General features: G+C 40.1%; 2 protein-coding genes across 4 annotated transcripts in view; one reads left to right on the top strand and one right to left on the bottom strand.

Annotated features, from left to right (window-relative positions):
* Positions 1 to 3,859, top strand: part of shroom1 (shroom family member 1) — a 98,931-nt gene extending 95,072 nt beyond the window's left edge. For all 3 annotated transcript variants that reach the window (XM_051933974.1, XM_028812750.2, XM_028812751.2), the window contains one exon: positions 1,078 to 3,859. In XM_051933974.1, coding sequence (XP_051789934.1) covers positions 1,078 to 1,332 — 255 coding nt within the window. In that variant the 3' untranslated portion in view covers positions 1,333 to 3,859. The remainder of the gene's footprint in view (positions 1 to 1,077) is intronic.
* A 9,373-nt stretch (positions 3,860 to 13,232) lies between these two features.
* Positions 13,233 to 18,701, bottom strand: sowahab (sosondowah ankyrin repeat domain family member Ab). The gene has a single exon (XM_028812747.2). The coding sequence runs from the start codon at positions 18,568 to 18,570 to the stop codon at positions 16,930 to 16,932; it is 1,641 nt and encodes a 546-aa protein (XP_028668580.1). The 5' UTR covers positions 18,571 to 18,701; the 3' UTR covers positions 13,233 to 16,929.
* Between the last annotated feature and the right edge of the window lie 309 nt (positions 18,702 to 19,010).

The following is a 19,010-nucleotide window of genomic DNA, read 5'->3' as shown; positions in this document are numbered from 1 at the left end:
TTAAATAGGATTACTTGAAGATGGCACAATACCATATCTGATTGTGGGACAGTCCCAGTTTGGACTGTTGGTTCAATTATCAGGAAGTAAACTTGGGTTACATCCACACTACTGCATTTTCATTTAAAAGCACTGTTTTCAAACCAAAACAATCACCATCCAAACTAAGTGTTTTCTCATTGTTTATGAAAGTATCTCTGCTCACACCAAAAGCACACATGATGTAGACATTTGCCTACGCTGTGCACATGCCCATCAGCGGAAACATTGTTAAAGAAATGGTAGCCAGGGACCAAGGAATTTATTGTAAAACTGTAGCGACTAGTAAGTTATTTGACTTTTGCGCACGTATGCATTGTTCAAACTGTACAAAACACAACTTTGATGCATACAGTACAACTAAGTAACACAACAAGTGTTATGCTAAGCATCTCATCCACGTCCACCATGTTGGAAGATGGTTTTCTTCGTTGAAGGGTGACCAATCACATAATAAGCACAAACAAATTACAGCATGATTAGAGTCTGACAGAGTTTTCATCCGTCCACATTATTACGCTGAGTCGGTGTTTTTAGGAGAATGTGGCTCTATAAACCGTATATAAAGTTGTCTTCATTTCTGGGGGTTGAAAATGCCAAGGTAGTGTGGATGAAAGGTAAAAAACGCAGACTAATAATGTCTGTGTTTTTAAATAAACATTTGGTAATGTGGACGTGGCCTCAAACTACACAGATACTGCCGAGAAAAGGCCATTTCTTGGAATTCTCTGCGCACATCTGTTGCACTATTTGACAATTGTGCTGCTCGAATGTCATCACCCAACTAACCTGAACGATGAAACAATAAGCCAAAATCACTGCTGAATCATGCAAAGCTCATGTACTGTACACTTATGGGAAAAACCTTAAAAGCTGGTATTGCCGCAAAAGGTGGTTTTACAAAATAATAATACATTAAATCCCTACACTTTAAAAAGTAAAATTATACAGAAAGGTTTGAATACCTTTGTGGAAGACTATGACGTTTCTCATTCATGTCAAAGGTTTAAAGGCTTTTTGTTTTGTTTTGTTTTACAGCAATCCTTGAACGAAAGGCACAAACTTCTCTGCAGACAACGGGATGATGCCAAGGATCTGAGGGATAATCTTGACCGGAGAGAGAGGGTAATTTTGGAAATTCTCTCAAAGTATCTGGACGAGCAGCAGCTCCAGGACTTCAAGCGTTTTGTTAGGGTGAAGGCCTCCTTGTTAATAGAACAAAAGGACATCGACGAGCGGACTCGTGTGTTGGAGGAGCAACTGCAGTGCCTGGAGGGTCAGATACCTGTGTGAAAGCAGTCAGTCGAGAGGGAGGACTCCAGGGTGCCACTGTCCTTTCCTTGGATTGGCAGGAGTTTGAGAAGCTGGTGGGCCTGCCTTAGATGGATGTTTTGGAAAGCTGCATGGAGGCGATCTTCACTTGTCAACTTTTTAATTTCATATGCTGCCTTCTTGACTTTTTCACAAAGCAAGTGTGACTTGTAATTTTCCACGGAGAAGATTGTGCATTTTTATTCTGTATTAGTACTGTACATGTATGTAATACAATACACTGAGCCACTTCACGTGCAATTAAATCCTGAAGATGGGCACTTTTTACCAGCAGGACCCTGTTGAAGGCCTTTATGCTGACCGCTACACTACATCGAGGTTACTTTCCAGCAATGTTGAACTCAATTAATCAGATCTCACTAGGAAATTCAAGACGTGGCACCAATGTAGTCACCCTTGAGGCTTCATTACTTGTTACAAAGCTTTCTTGGTTGTGCTGTGAAGTATTTGGAGTATAAACGTGCTGCATGAGGCCTAAATTCAAAGACAAATGCAGGTGAAAGCAGACAGAAGCCTGACTGAATGTTGCCTGCAGAGGCAAATGTTAACATTTCTGAAAAACCAAGAAAAAAAAACATTGCTTTAGAAAGAGGCCAGCACCACAACTGTGAGAGTGCCCCCCCATTTCGAAGTCCTTCTAAACCCCTCTCCACGTTTTCAAACACAGGATGGGGGGGGCTGAATTAGAAACAAAGCCGTGATTGATTCTAGAGAACGGTGCACATCTCCAGCTGGGTGATGCTCAACAAAAGAGCTGCTTGTAAACCACTACGAGTATTCACGGCAGGCCTCTCTCGCTCTTTCCTTCTTAATGGAGAAAATCCTAAACACAACACACTTGAGTGGTTTTTACACAAAGGTCTGCATATACTGTATGTTGTGTAGTATTACTTAAGTTACAGTCCTGCATATCATGAGGCCTCACAACATAACGTATGTCTTTCTTTTTAATTTATTCCTTTTGACTTATAAATGTGCTTGCTTTTGTATCATGGTTGCTGTTTTCAAAGTGTTAACGTTTTTGGAGGGGTCCGATTGTGCAATGTACTCGTTCAAAACAAATTCAGGTTCTGAAGAAGCAAGGTCTCAGCTGAGATTTGCTGCTATTTATGTCTTGTGTCGCGGGTCGTGCTTTGGCACCTCTCAACTCATCACTGCTTGTTTATTTGCTTCCATCGCCTTTAAACCAGGGAGATAATCACTGTGGTCTAATCTGAAGAGGGATTGTGCTGGCCGGCAGCCTCATTCGAACTGACATTTACACACGGAATGCATAACCTGCGCCAGTCCTTAGTGTTTAGGACAAGTAGTTATTTGGTCCACCAGCAGGATCTCTCACAGGTGGGCTTCTACATAAGATAACAAGGGTGCTGGTTGGACAAATGGCCAAACTGTATAATAGGATTATAAGCTGTTGCGGAACGATAGAGTTGGCTCAGAAACACCAGTCAGACAAGCAGGGCAAATCAGTGGGCTAAAGCCCCCTGAGGTTAGGGCAGGGCTACTCACTTACAGTCCTGGAGGGGTTCAGTGGCTGCAGGTTTTTGCTTTTAACTCATTTTTTAATTAGAACAAGTTTATTTACCATTAAATCAATACTTTATTTTTGGGCTTGGATTTAGTTAACCTGCATGTCAGTGCCCTTAATTGCTTGTTTTAGTTTCATTTTAGCTACATTAATGTTTGAATTGTTGCCCGTTTTTTTAACCAGCCATCACTTTATAATGACAAAGGGAGCACCAGCTCTCCAGCTAACATCTGGGTGTAGGCAGCTTGAAGTTAATAAAATGTTTGGAAATAAATGAGGGAGAAGAAGAGGACGAAGAGTTACAAATCTGATCCAGACCACGAAACATATGGATAATAAAAAAATCTACAGTGTGATAAAGATAGGTGTTAGAAAAATGAAAGCAATAACAAGGCACATAATTAAATAGCAAGTTTTATTAGCTGCTAGGCCTGACTCCTCACTCCATGGCGAAACTGGCTGGTGCGAAAACTTGCAGCCGCTTCAGCCGTGTGGGACCCTAATTTAAGGCACCTTGTCTAGGTTGTGCAGCAGTGGTGTCAGGAGTTGGGGGGCAGATTTTTTTTTTTTTTGGGAATGTACAAGAATAACAGCACTAAGTCTCTGATAATTGCATGAAAGCCCAAGACCCCAAATCTCCATCCCCAGTCTTTGATTTTTATAGAATAAGACTGTGCACAAAAATCACAAAGGGGGCTAAGACCCTGATATCTGTAACTCCTTGGCGTACACCAGTCCAGGGTCAGGTGCGTCAAAGAAACGAGGCATGCTGGTGACTTCATGCATCCGACTCAGACCGACAGAGAGTGTTAAGACAGCAAGTGCAAATTGTCGGCCCTCCACACTGAACTCCGTGGTTTCATTTCAAACTTTTGCCCGGTGGACTACAGAATGTAAGAAAAAGGCAGGGAGTTTCTGCACAAAAATAAATAAATAAACCAAAGTGTTTAAATCATTGTACATTCTGTTTACCTGTTCTTTTTTGTTTGTTTTAGCTTCCTGAAGACCATAGTGTCTGCTTCAGGGTTTAGTAGGAGTTGTGGGAGATGGGTTTGCCACCTGACTCTGCCGTGTACTTGATAAAAACAGGATGTTGCCTGGAATCGTGGCACCGCTGCACACAAACACACTTCAGTGCGCGTCACTGACTTACCTTGTGCAGTTGAAACATAACAGCACTGAAATTCTATATTCAGGATACATAAAAGTATTACAATGAAGGACTACAGAAGAATGAAATAATATAGCAGGCGCAGTAGCTCTCTGCCCATGTGCAAAGACCACAGTAGACCAGAGGTTTAAACTTACTTACAGCTCAAAGTATTGCAGCAGATGGCTCAGGTTCATCCTAAACTCCATAGGTGCAGGCCATTCACTCAAGTCCATATTTCTGAGGATTATTTATTTAAAAAAAAACAAAAAAAAGATAAATGTCTGAACTCACTTTCTTTCCAAACTGGGGGTCCCTAGTCTCAGATCATTGTCTTCTTCAGAGACCAGGACCTGTATTTATCAAGCATCTCAGAATTACCATACTCCTAGGAAATGCACTAAACATCAGACTTGGATAAGAATTTGTTCTGCCCCCCACAGTAGTTATGAAGTGACCTACACCCACTCCCAGCAAGGAGTATGATTTTACATTTCAGAATAAATTGCATCATGATTTTACAGCAACCCAAACTGTACTCATGATGACATTTTGAAGTTTTCTGATACTAACGCTAAGGCTTCACCCCAAAGATACTAATAAGAATATTAAAAGAAGGAGGAAAACATAGTAAGATAGGATATTGTGCTAAGCTGCATGTAATTGTTGCATTGCAACAACATCATTAAAAAAAAAAACTAATCCATATTACTAACCGAAGGTTGTAAACCGGATGGGCGCAGGGCTCACCGGATGTACGGAATCCCCAAAGGTCCATGCTGTGACAACGCGCGCACCTACAACGCGCTTGCGAAAGGAGTCACGGCTCAAAAACGAAAGGAGTCACGGCTCAAACCAACTGTGACAACGCGCTTGCGAAAGGAGTTACGGCTCAAACCAAAGGTCCACGCGCGTGCCTACAATGCGCTTGCCTACAACGCGCTTGCGAAAGGAGTCATGTCTCAGACCAACGGTCCATGCTTTGACAACACGCGTGCCTACAACGCGCTTGCGAAGGGAGTACCGGCTCAAAAACGAAAGGAGTCACGGCTCAAGTATCAGAGGGAACAGAAAGTGATTGCCATTCTTGGATTTGTCCATGCTGTGACAACGTGTGCACCTACAACACGCTTGCGAATAGAGTACCGGCTTAAAAATGAAAGGAGTCACAGCTCAAGTATCAGAGGGAACAGAAAGTGATTGCCATTCTTGGATTTGTGATTCTTTCGAGAATCGCGGGCTTGCTAGTGTGAACTAAGATGGAAAGGCCGAGAAACACACAACTAACAACAGGGATGTTTGTTTAACAAAGAATGATCTATTGTTGTACTTTCAAAAGATTCATCTTTCCACGGCTATGGCCATGGGAAACACCTCGTAAAAGTAACTGTTATAATGAAACCAGCCATGGCTGCAAGTCGCATTCCCATTCCAATGTGCCATGCCATGTCTCTCTCTGTGGTCCTAGCCTCCATCCCCATCTTCTACATGGTTCTATTTATTCAAACCCCTGGGAGTCTCTGCCTGCCTTCTTGCACCTTTCCAGTGTAAAATGAATGTTCAAGGGGTTCATGAAATGCAAAACTCTGCGTACCCGTGTGTCAAACACTCATCCTGGCCCATTTAACTTCAGGGTGACGTGCTGGGTACTGTCACTAAGTTTTGCATCTATGACCCCCCCTGTGTATTGATACTGTCGGTTGCATTTCACGTATGCATGCTCATCTACAAATGTTGAAATTTATTAATCTGCACATTACCACAAGCGTTGTAAGTGCGAAAAAAGTTTGGTGCAAAATTCGAGAAATGGTTGGGTTGTGACACACCCAAATCATTGCTATTGCAAAGCTGAATTCTACACGTAACGTTACCAACGCTTCCATTTTGATAAGCAGTGCATGGCTTACATGGAGCATGGAGCGATCAAATAACGTTCAAGATTTGCTACAAATGTTATTCCATCTCAGTGAACCAGAGATCTTTTCACAAGTTAATAGTTGTCCAACGTTTCCAAAACATTCAGCCTTTCTTGGGATGCCAATCTCTGCCTTGAACGCCATCTTCTCTCAGCTCCTTACAAGTTAGGACAGCTCATGAGTCCTCCTAAATCCTGGTGAAGTTGGTTTAGATCTTAAATTAGAAAAATTGATAAAATGCTTTTAATCCAACTGGGAAAAAACAGAACTAAATTTGAATTCCTCTTGAGATTTCTGAGCCAGTCAGGACAGCTTTCCTACTTTGAGACACCTAATAAATCCAGTTATAGATCTTACACTTCTAATTAAAATATTTTTTTATTTTCTTCAAAGCGTACCCAACAATGTAAAATTTAATTTAAAAAAAATATGTGAATTTTTGTTGTAATACATGAGAGTGATCACTCTGCTTATTTATATATCTAATAGTTATTTCATGTTTCTCCACACACTCAGTTTCAAGTAATCATTACAGATTTGTTCATAGGAGGTCTAACTTTCAGAACTGCAATTTTAAAATACCGTATATACTCACGTATAAGTCGGGTCTTGAAACCCGAAAAATCGATCATAGAATCAGACCCCGATTTATACACCTGTTCAAAAATACGACACTTAAATTTTAATTTTTTACATCTTTTTGCTTCCTCCAAACTCGCACCAGTTTCTCAGACGCATCGAGTTTTGTTGCAGTAGCACAGTTACCAATTTCTTTCACTACTTCCAGGACATATAATTTAAAACAGCTTCATAATATCTTCTGATTGAACATTCCATTGTAGATAAGGGATGCTCTTACGATAAAGGTGTATGAGGGTGTGAGATACAAACAACACAAAACAGTGCAAACATTGCTTCGGAATAGTTTGCGTATTACCGTGTGGTCACGTAGGCGCAATACATAGAAAAAAAAGTCAATGTGTTCTGTGGTTACTCTCTCAGATGGGCGTCAGCAAATCATAATCGCTTGGACCAGTAGTGTGAGTTTTCCACATTCGACTTATACGACCAACATTATAGAATACAAGAAATTATACAGTAAAATCAAGTCCCGACTTATTTGTGGGAGAACTTAAATGTGAGTATATACGATAAGCAGTTTGCATATATTATATACAATTTACTGTATATAGTATTTAAATGAAGCCAGGAATTGATTAGTAAATTGGCTGGAATGAAAATTGTCTCTACAGTCCCTGTTGAGGTAAATCTGAGAACCTGCACAGTGGATTGTCACACAATTAAATGTACAAATCGATATAGTCTGCACGTCACAATGCTTTTATATAGCCACCACAAAATGACTTCTCCCTTGTGGTCCAGAGGTTCCTCTGTGGCAGTACAGTCCTATGTACAATATAAAGTCTCAATAGACCACCAATCCAGAAACGAATTTATACATACAAGACTACTCCAAAAATATTGGAATGGCAAGGCCAATTCATTTGTTTTTGCTATACACTGAAAACATCTGGGTTTGGGATTAAAGGTTTTATTTCCTGTACTGTCACAGAGATGTGTTAAACCAACATACAGAATACTTCATTTGTAGGCAAGCACAAGTATAGGAACAGATAGTCTTAAAGTAGACAGCACTTAATATTTGGTTGCATATCCCTTGCTTTCAATAACTGGTTCAAGCCTCTGACTCGGCAACATCACCAAATGGTTGGTTCTTTCATTTCTTCTGCATTTGCAGGCCTCTTTCAGTAATTGTTTGTTTCAGGATTTTTTTTTTTACTCCCCCTTCAATCTCCTCTTCATGCTCAGTTGGGTTAATCTCTGGCGATTGGCCTGGCCAGTCTGAAACCTTCCACTTTTCCCACCTGATGAAGCCCTTTGTTGAGTTGGCACTGGCAGGGTGTTTGGGGTCATTCATTGTCTTGCTGAATGACGACGTTCCAACCAATTAGTTTCAATGTATTTCTCTGTAAATTGGCAGACACAATGTTTCTGTAGACTTTTGAATTCATTCATTAGGAGTTAGATCAGTGAGCCTGTTCCAAAAGCAGCCATGCAAGCCCAAGCCGTGACACGACCTCCACTGTGCTAGACAGACATTTTGGATCATGCACAGATCCTGTCTTCCTCCACTCTTTGGCCTTTCCATCACTTTGTTAAAGGTTAGTCTTGACCATCATCAGTCCATAAAACTTTGTTCTAGGACCTTTGTGGGTCATCTCTGTAATTTTTTGAAAATCCAGTCTTGCTTTTCAGTTCATTCTACTGATGAGTTGTTTGTCTCTTGGGGTATATGGACTCTCTATTTCTGTTCTCGAAGTCTTCTTCAAATGGTGTATTGTGACACCTTCACCCCTGACTTGTGGAGGTTGTTGATGTCACAGACGATTATTTGTGGGTTTTTCCTCACAGCTCTCACAATGTTTCTATCATCAGCTGCTGCTGTTCTCCTTGGCTGATGCGTTATATGTCCGTTGCTTTGTCCACCAGCAATTTCTTCTATTTCAGAACACTCCAGATGGTTGTACTAGCGATTGTTGTATTTGTACAATGCCTCGGACTGATTTTCCTTTATGTCCCAGCTTTAAAATGACTTTCTTTTCTCCCATAGACAACTCTCTGGATTTCATGTTGGTTTATCCTTTTTAACAACAAATGCAATCTTCACAAGGGCATATCAAGGCTAAAACCAAGAGTCCAAGTTTAGAGCTATTTACTAACGGGACACACTGGGGGAAGAAGAAAACCCATCAGTCACATGCTCCTGTACATAAAAAAACATGGTGGTCTGCTACAAAACGTTCTATATTGTTTAACTCGGCTAAATATCAATGCCAGGAAATAAAATGTGAAATTCAGAGCTCATCCTCTCATATTCATCTTTTGATCTCAAACAGAAATCAGTGTATAGCAAAAACAAATAAATTGGCCAAACTGTTCCAATACTTCCAGAGGGGACTGTAAATGTGACGTGTTCTTAAAATGACTGGTTGAGGCTTTGATTTTTTTTTTTCATTAACAAATAGAAAATTCAAAAGCAAGGAGGACACTGAGGTGCAAACATCATTTACTGAGCTGCTGGTCTTCTTACTCAGTGTGCTCTCTAACACATAACACACATTTGACCACATAAATGTATTTTAATTAATTTGATTTCATGACATTACATTAAACTGCTTGTATGAAATGAATGGCCAAAGCTCCAACCAGTTTCCATTGAAAAGTTTCCAAATCAATGACCTGACACATCCAAGGCTTTCTTCTTATATCATTATAAAGAAAAAGAAGGTCATAGTGAATTATAGAAAAGAAAGCCTCACATTTGTTACTCTCATTATACTTCTTTATTCACCATATGCAATTATTGTTCCTTGAACAAGTGGCAGATTATCTCATTATTAATATCAGATTACCGTCTAGCATTTATGCAAATTAACACACAAGGGGACCCCATCTGGACTGGACTGCTAAATATGTGTTTTGTTTTCTGTCTCAGGACTTGTACCATGTATGAAGGCATGGCCTGTTCACATCAGAACTGTTCTAATACCACTTATTAAATGCAATTCAAATTGGCCCAGAGCAAAACGGCAAGTACGTCAGCTGGCATCATTTATTTTTATTATTATTGTAGGTAAAGTACATGCTTTTATAAAGACAAACTATAAGATTAGACTTTATATTTTTTCAACTTGAGCACTGGCAGGTTGTGTGACTCGCTTAGTGTCACAGTGTGTCAGAGGAAGGGACTGAACTGGCAACCTTGTGGTTTAACCTCATGAGCCTGAAATTTTACCCGGGCTCGTTCCTGCCTTGCATCCATGGCTTATTCCAAAACACTCACAAAATGGACTCTGAGCGAATAGGTACCGAACATGAGAAAGACAAATCCTAATTTACTTCCCTGTTTTGTCACTTTTTTTCCTTGCTGATGTACCATAATGAAAAGTAACCAAGGAAAAAAAAAAACATGTCAGGTAACAGCTGGGAGCAGTCTGCCACATCTACTGCTGGGTGGACTCGCGTACCCCACCAATCACTTGGCCAATTTAGAGTCGTCAAAGAACCTAATCTTTAAAATTTGGGAGAAAAAAAATTTAACACGCAGGACAAAATCCCAAATAGAAATTGGGATAAAAATCAAACCCCATGCAGACACCAAGTAGGTTAGGATCTAATCTCACCTGGTAAAGAAGGCCCAACAAAGACTCTTCTTCCTCAGGAAGATGAGACGTGCTGGATTCTCCTCTTGGCTGCTCACAAACTTCTACAGATCTGCTATAGAAAGCACTCTCTGTCACAGTATGACAGTGTGGTACGGCAGCTGCACAGGACAGGAAGGACTTGGCACGGGTGGTGAGAACAGCACAGGGGATTGTGGGAAGTCCTCTCCTAGACCTGCACTCTGTATATGCTGGAAAGGTGCAGAAGAGGGCCAGATGTATAGCTGCAGATCTCACCCATCCGGGAAATGGACTGTTTGTACCACTGTCTTCGGGAAAGCGGAACAGAAACATAAAAACACGCACCAATAGACTGAAAGGCAGCTTTTTCCCCAGAGCTGTGAAGTCCATCTGCCCCTGCTGATACACACACATACATCTACATCTACCCCTAACCTGCCCCCCTGTAGACATGCACACGCACTTTCACTTGCAATCAAATACACACACAACCCACGCACACAGATCACTGGTCTCTGCAGGCGTACTACCTCAGGAAAAGTCTGGACTTGATGTTTTATTGCTGCTGTCTTTTATACTTATGTTTATTATTTATAGTGTATTGTGTATTTAAGTATTCTGCCTTGAAGCCTAGTCCTACCAACAAAAAAAAAATGTCGTTATGTGTATGCATAATGACAATAAAGAATTCTATCTATCTAGTCTAGGAATAAACGAAACACACCAGTGGAGCAAATGAGCTTTCCTTCCATTCTTCTCTTACATTGGTATCGGTGTTCAATTTCTTGTTGCTTTTTCTGGTGTGTTAGCTTGTTTTCAAACACACAGCGTGTTGTTTTCTCTCTGCATAATTTTATTTTTTTGTTGTTACTTGTCTGTACCAATTAGGCACTGCTCCTAAACAGTCAGGCTACAAAGAGGCAATCTGCCAGATTCCTACTGAAACGGCTTTACTCCGCTCTCTTCACTGCTTAAGGCCTCTCCTATGTGGGGATCTTTAAATACAACTATTTTTACTATATATTTACAAATTTACAAAACATATCTAGGATGGGTTTGTCAGATGATAACAAGAAACACAATAGACTTTAAGTAATATAAATGTACAGGCACAGTATTAGCATCTCTTTGAAAGTGAACCCCCACAGGGCCACATTTACATGCAGGAGTCACGAGTTGGCTCATGGGTCATCTGAACTGTGAAAGCTCAAACTTGAGCCTCCACACACACAACACATGCTTTAAAACTAGCAAGCGCATTTTCACTGCCCCTGTTAGCTTGCTAAAAAGAATGGAGGCAGCTGGACCTTGTGTACAGGATTATGGTATATTAAGTTCAAAGAGGCCAGAGGCCTTACACGGAATACTTTAATAAGAAGCTGACAAAAAGGACAATGGATTCCTTTCATAAAAAAATGACTAGAGACAGGTAGACAGCTACAGTCTCTAGCAGTGCCTTGGTACACTGCCCATCAGTGATTTAATGCTGAAGGATAAAATTAGTATCAGCCTATTCCAAAAAAAGGTATTCCAGTAATCTCCTTACAAAGGGACAATTATCTGCTTTGTTTCACACCCCAACATACATTGCCTTTTTTATTTTGAAGTTGAACTGGTTTTAAACTAGACATGCCATTTTCTGTTTTAAACCAGTTCTGCCTTCTGAAGCTGTTCAAGTCTAGTCAGGCATAATTTGCTTTGTGTGTCACTGGAATCATCACAAGTGAGCAATTGTCCAGTCATTCCATCACAACTATTTTTGTGGACTCTGTTATATTCAAATATTAATTATTTTGATACATTTTTATTTATTATGGTGCCAGACAGTGGCAACATAATGCATATTGGCTGAGCACGCAAGTAAGGATTTCATATACTCTGCACAAGTGACAGTACGGCTACTACTACTTTAAAAAAATGACAGCTTGGAAATTTCAAAATTATGACCATGCACCAGAAAGGCTGGCTGAAATGAAGCATAAAACACACAGGAAAAAGACAAATGTGCACTTTAGCATTGCTTTTTTAATAACCCTATGTAAACAGTGCACATAAACACCATCTTGTCCTTACAGAAACACCATTTTCTAATAGATACTTGGATCTGCACCAACATCTACAGAAACTGTTGGTAAAAACAAGTCCATTACCTCACCTTGTCTGAACAGGACAATGTCTGCTGCAGAGATCTCTTATCCTGTTGTATGCTGAAAGGCAAAACAAATGTAACAAGCAACAAAAACACTGCAAGGTCACAAAAACACTTGGAACCATAATTTAAATATTGCAGGCTGGGAAGAGCTACGGCATATCATTGTGGGTTCACTAAAGACACACTTTGGTTTTGATTGTTTTACTTTGAAACAAAATTACTATTTTTATCCATTCAGGAATCTTCTTAGTGTACACACAGAATCAATGAAATGGCAAACTGGAGGGCATATGAACCACTTCAGTGCTCATTCAAATATTCGTGAACTGCATACAATGTGAACAAAATAATAGCGTAAAGTCTCATTAATGTGATGGGCCACAGGAAAGAAAATGGCACAAAGGATACATGAAAACACTACACAAATTCTCATTATTATACTGAATATATTGTAGCTGAAAAGGGGGAGCACTGTTAGATCATTTATGAGCAGGAGTGAGGGCACCAACTAAATTGAAGAATGAAACATTGGCTGTGGTGTTTACAAATACGGTGTCTGCAAAATTGGGCAGTGTGGAGTAGCATAGTGGACAAACAAAAACACACTTCATCTTTATAAATTATATACCACACTCTTCTATTTGGATACCAAAAACAAGGTCAGAACTAAAATGAATTCATTACCTTGAAAGAAGTAAAGTTAATCCATTAATACAATGGGTATCATTATTAGGCTTTGTAATAAACAACAGTAGGAACTTCATTTTTTCCCCCCCAAGAACTGTTGCTTCCCGAAAAATAAATTAAGTAAAAGATCACCGTGAGAGACTGGTTGTAACTGTAGAGCTAGAGCAAGTCATTAAACAAAATATTAACACAGAAAACCTAAGCATACTTTTGAGATATTAGATTCAAGGCAGTCTCACTCTTTATTTAGTATCATTTCACGTCACAGAATATGCATTAAGCAACATAAACAAATACAGGGATACACATACCTAATGAAGAATCTGTTTGTGGCATTAGTACATACACCGACACACCCAGAAACCTTATCAGATATTATACAACTTTTGTTCTATGTGTAGTTGCCCAACAGCTTATGAAATGACAAAAAGCATGACAAGTTCCTGCAGGTTTTCAAGTGCTGAGGAATGCTGGCCTGGTCTTGTTTAAAAATTCCAAAGATGTAAGAAAATTGAGATTTTATCCAAAACAACTTGAACATAAGTGGTATTTAATTCAATATATGTCACAAATTATACTCGAAAATCCAGGCAATTTCAAGTTCAACCAATTCTACTAGAATCAGCTGGTGACACTTGAGGTAAAGGGCCTCGGCACGGACAAATATAAAAGGTGCCACATCTGTCTTCACCCCTCGCCCACTGTATAAATTTATGTAAGTCAGTCAACTTGCTCTTCTTTGAAATTTACAAATAAAATTATTATTGTATTGACTTATAATTAGTAACATGACTCAACTAAGCAAATTTAAATAAATAGCAGAATAAATGTAGGTAACCCATTATTATTGTCGATTCTTAAAAAGATGGCCTTTACTTTTCATCTCAAACTTATATAAAAAAGTTACAAAATACAACAACACAAGAAAACATCTGATGATATGTAGGAGAGACTGTATTCAATGGCCTATGCAGTGCTAGAAGCCACCTTCATTACAAGCTACGTAAAAATGGAAGAAGACAGACATTTTGTTCATGTCTATGCAGAACACTCTAAAAAGATCATAATATTCTATTAAACAATGCTATAAAATTAGATTTTAAAAAATACAGCTAGCCTGAAACCATTTACAAATATATGACGAATACACTCACAATCTTCCAAATGAAATAGATAGATAGATAGATAGATAGATAGATAGATAGATAGATAGATAGATAGATAGATAGATAGATAGATAGAGACACTTTATTAATCCCAAGGGGAAATTCACAAATTGGAGAAGGGAAAAGCCCCTTAAGGTCATAAGGTCAGCATGTATCACTGTCAAAAATCCTCAGGTAAATGCGCGGCACACATCTTGATGCGCACCACAGCTACTTTATACGTAATGCTCACTTATGTATTTAAAGTCACTACAATATGACAATTTGCCTTTAAATATACCCCTTAAATTTTTGTAATCATCGCTAACTTACACAGGATACAACACCAGTCCAACAAATTCACATACACGCCTACCCTCACTCACACTGGGCCTATTTAGAGTCGCTAGTTAACCTAAAATGTATTACTTTGGGATGTAGAAGTAACACTGACATATCTGGAGAATTAGAAAACGCCACACAAGCACACAGTGACTGGACCAGGATTTGAAACTATTCTTTAGGAGCTGTGAGGCAGCAGCACCAACCACATCACCACCACCAAACTCAAACTATCAGTATAAAGACAGACAGCCATAAAAACACTCTACCATGTTCTTCAGTGGATTCAGGCCGGCAGCAGCCTTTAAGCTCTCACTCTAGCATTACATCCAGGCCAAGCCCCAAATCACTCCTCATGGTTAGGGGTTCCACAACTGCCAAATACAGAATGGCCTCTGTTGTCCACAGGATAAACTACATCATTAAGCAAAGAACAGATTATAGTACAGCTAGACTTTCAAGGCAATGTCGGGACTTACAATTCCTGTATGCCTACCTTCAGCCCACCCTCCAGGGATGTTGATATTGATGCACTGTGGAAATTTACTTCCAGGTCACACACAAAACACATCAACGCTGCCCACAAATGCTCGGAGGTGCATGCTCTCAATAGCAGCACAGGTCTCTTTACTGGTGATGCATTTCTTTTGAACAATTGAATGCCATCCAGACAACCCCCTCAAAAATTTTGTCCTGACAAATAATCAATTTGATAAGCCACTGTCTAGAAACCACATTTATAGATGTTAAGTTAGTATGTTATTCACATTATCTAGTGCTACACTTCCAAAGATGACATAAAGCACTTTCAGCCAATTTCAAGTATAGAAATAATTATTTGCTATTCCTCCAATTCAAATGTTTCCATATTTAAAAAAAAAATGCTGATAAAACTAAGACAATATATTTGGACATTACAACCAACACTAAGATTTTTAACTTTACAGAAACTTTAAAGCCACCCACACGGCTAGTAAACATTACTACCTATTCATATTTATTGTAGTCCACATAATGTGAAGTCCAAAAACACACTGGTGAGCCACTGTAGTCTTGTTTACATGACAAGGCTGTCATTTACACTCCTGTTTAATCGTCAAGGGGGGTGGGGGCTGAAGCCTATCCCAGCAAGCATAGGGAGCAAGGCAGGAACAATTCCAAGGACTGGGCGCTAATCCATCACAAGAGGAATATAAACACACGGGACATTTTAGCATTACCAGGCCACCTAACCTGCAAGTCTTTGGACTGTGGGAGGAAGGAGAACCCCTGCAGACATAGGGAGCACACTCACACTCCATGCAGGGGGCACCTGGCACATGAACCCTGGTCTCCTTATTGTGAGGCAGCAGCACTATCACCGCACCCTTATGCCGCCAAGATACCTAATGAAACAACAGTTTACATCTCGCAACTAGAAGCATGAAGCATAGAAACTTTCGGACACTCTTGTATTTTGTTTGATTGCATTTAGCATAAAGATACTACAATGTTTAAGACTTTCACAGTCTGAGAGGCAATTACAAACTGCGTGGACTTGTCCAATTACAGCCTGAATTGTAAGTAATATTTTCCAGTGTCAGGAATTCAATGATAACAGATATTTATTACTTTTCAAGGCAAGTCAAAGCAGTAATCCAATAAGAACAAAATGTCTGGCAATGTCTGCAAATTTTCTTCCAACACCAACTATCACAGAGCAAAATGTAGTCTCTGCCTCCTAGTTCTCTTCCCAAAGAAATCCCTCTGGGGTCGCATTCCAGTCAAATATACTCATAAAAGAAATACACGTAACAGTTTGTGAAGCCTACCTATGGACCTTTACAAAAAGATCCACCCCAATTTGTTTTCCAAATGTCGTAATATTCAATCACCCAAAGCAAACTTCCCTTCCTGCCTTAAAAGAGGAAAAATTAAAGTTACCCATTTATCAAAATTTACACCATAATTATAAAAAAACAAATACAAAAAGTGCTGCCCCTGTATCTATAAGCATATTACTTATGGCTTTTCAATAAAAAAAAAGAAGTGCATCTGCCAAAGTCACTTTAAAACACAAAGGTCACCAAAAACAAAATATATAAAGATGATTTTCTCCCCCACTACTAGTAGCACATCTTGCTTACCATTTCTATGCAATATAATACCTGCATATTAAATTAATAAGATATTAACCTTTACAAAGCAGTTACATAACAAATTTGTTTATTTCTGAGGAACAAGATCTGACAGGCCATCAACAAAAAGGCATTACATTTAGTAAATCTCCCAGCACCTTAAACAGAACCAAGTGTAAATGGTTAATACTGATTATGAATGCTTCTTAGAGCCAGAAACAGAAAAAAAAAATTAAAAAAATAAAAACGTGAATGACATAGCTGTCTCGGGTCCCAAAGGAAATCAAAATAACATCTAAACAGAGTGCAAATCTCTTCAGAGGAAGAATTCAGAAATTGGTCTGCGTCGGGCCAGGTTGTCTTCTTTCTCTTCATCATGATCTTCTGCTATGGAGGAAAACCCGGCTCTGTGCTTGTAATTTTTCTTCTTTGAGATTGTTGGGGGATTGAAAAGCTTGCTTAATGACTGTGGCTTGAATCCCTTTGAAGGTTCCCCATTTTGAATATCTTCACTAATAACGCCCAACAAAGAGTTGGTGGTGCTAAGAATTGAATGGGAGATCTTGGAAGGTTTTTTTTGAAGATTACACTCCTGAAGTGCCTGAGGGTCCCCCAGCAGCCTTTTCACATTTGGGGAGGTGGTCTTGCTCAGGTACTGATATGGCTTCTTCCCACTGTAGTCCCGTATGGACATTTTGGCACTGTATTCCCTGATAAGCTTAATTATTACTTCTTCACGTCCATGAATTGCAGCAATATGCAGGGGTGTATATCCGCCATATGTTCTTGCATTAACGTCAATCTTTGCACCACCTATCCTGGATATTTCAATGATTTTAGAAATCATGTCACTGTTGCCACTTTTTGCTGCCCAGTGCAGTGCAGTGAAACCCGAAATGAAATCTCTTTTTTCAGCCAGATTTATGTCTTTGAGCAGAAGACCATACACCTGAGTCCACTGGCCTGCTGCAGCCTTCACTAGCCATTCATGTTCAGTGGGGTCCAGGGGGACTTCAGACATTTTGGGTTCTTCACCTTGCTTAACTATACGCGATACCCTTTTTAAATGTGGAGAACCAGAGGGTCCAATTTCTTCAAACTGTCTCCTCCTTGTTCTAGGAGAGCTACTCAGCACTCCTGCTTCAGGTTCAACTTTCAAAAATGGCTTTTTGGAATCAGGCTGTTCCTCTTCCGCAGGGGCTTTTGCCATTTCCTCTGATGGCTTAATATCGATTTGAGGTGGTGGGCACCTTAATGGAAGGGAGTATGGTTTTGGGGTTGATTTGGTGTTCATCTTAGCAGTTTCAGGTTTAGGTACAGACCCACTTATGTTTTGGTTCTCCTGGACTACCTCAGGTACTGCAACAACAGCAAATACAGGGCCTTTCTTTAACTCTCTGTCAACGGGGGGTTTATGGTCCCCAGAAACGTAAAGGTCTTTAACTTCAGCGAGCTCCTGGGTGCTGACATGATGACCAACACCACAGCTCTGAGCTTCACTAAGGCCCTGTTTTCTGAAGTTGCCAACAGCATCTGCCTTGGTGTCCCGGTTCTCAAAGCCGGCTTTCTCATTTCTAGATTCCAGCGGCACCTTGGGCGTTGCAACCGAGTTGTTGTTTCGGATGTCAGAGGTCAATCCCGCCCCCTCCAAGCACGCGCCTTCACCTGCGGGCATGACGCCCGCGCTCTCCGTGCCCCCAACTGCTGCACCCAGCGCCGCGTTTTCTTTCACTAGATGCTGAAACTTTTTGCGAATAACGATGTACTTAACTCCATCCTCATCCTTCACCACCGCGATGTTGTTCACGAACCTTTTAAAGAGTTCCCGGTTCAGCTTTCTTTCTTCGGCGTTGTCGGGGTTGATAAGTCCTTTGAACTTGGCTAGCAGCTCGGAATTGGGCACTTTGCCTCCTTCATCCAGCAAGAAGGTTAAAATCGCATCTTGTGTCAACGCCATGGTGATTCTGGCAATCACCTATACGAGGACAAAAATCTCAAGCCATATTAAGTGCGTCTGGAACGAGGCCGCCTGCCAGTATCTGTCGACCTGCTCCTGCGCGTCTCCCTATACCTGCCCCAGTTTCCGGGGACAGCTGGCCCGTCTGGGATTAATTTAAATAATTTATGCGCATAATAACGAAGAGGCGGGGTTTCTGACTTAAAAGGTCTTCTGGGCGGTGTAGTTCCCAGCGTTCTTGCAAGCCGCTGGTTCCATCTTCGATCCTCAGGTATTTGTCTCGAACAAATAACTAATTAGACCACAATTCCTTAACTTAAAATGCTGTTATTTTTTAATGTTTAAAGCCTATTTTTCTATTCAGATATGCCCAGTTGGATTTTTTTTAATTTAGCAATAATTTGTGTGCTTTGTACACTGAAGTGAATTTTTTAATTGTG

The sequence above is a fragment of the Erpetoichthys calabaricus genome, chromosome 11 (assembly GCF_900747795.2).
Source record: "Erpetoichthys calabaricus chromosome 11, fErpCal1.3, whole genome shotgun sequence".
NCBI lineage: Eukaryota > Metazoa > Chordata > Cladistia > Polypteriformes > Polypteridae > Erpetoichthys > Erpetoichthys calabaricus.
This window is presented reverse-complemented; position numbering and strand designations above follow the sequence as displayed.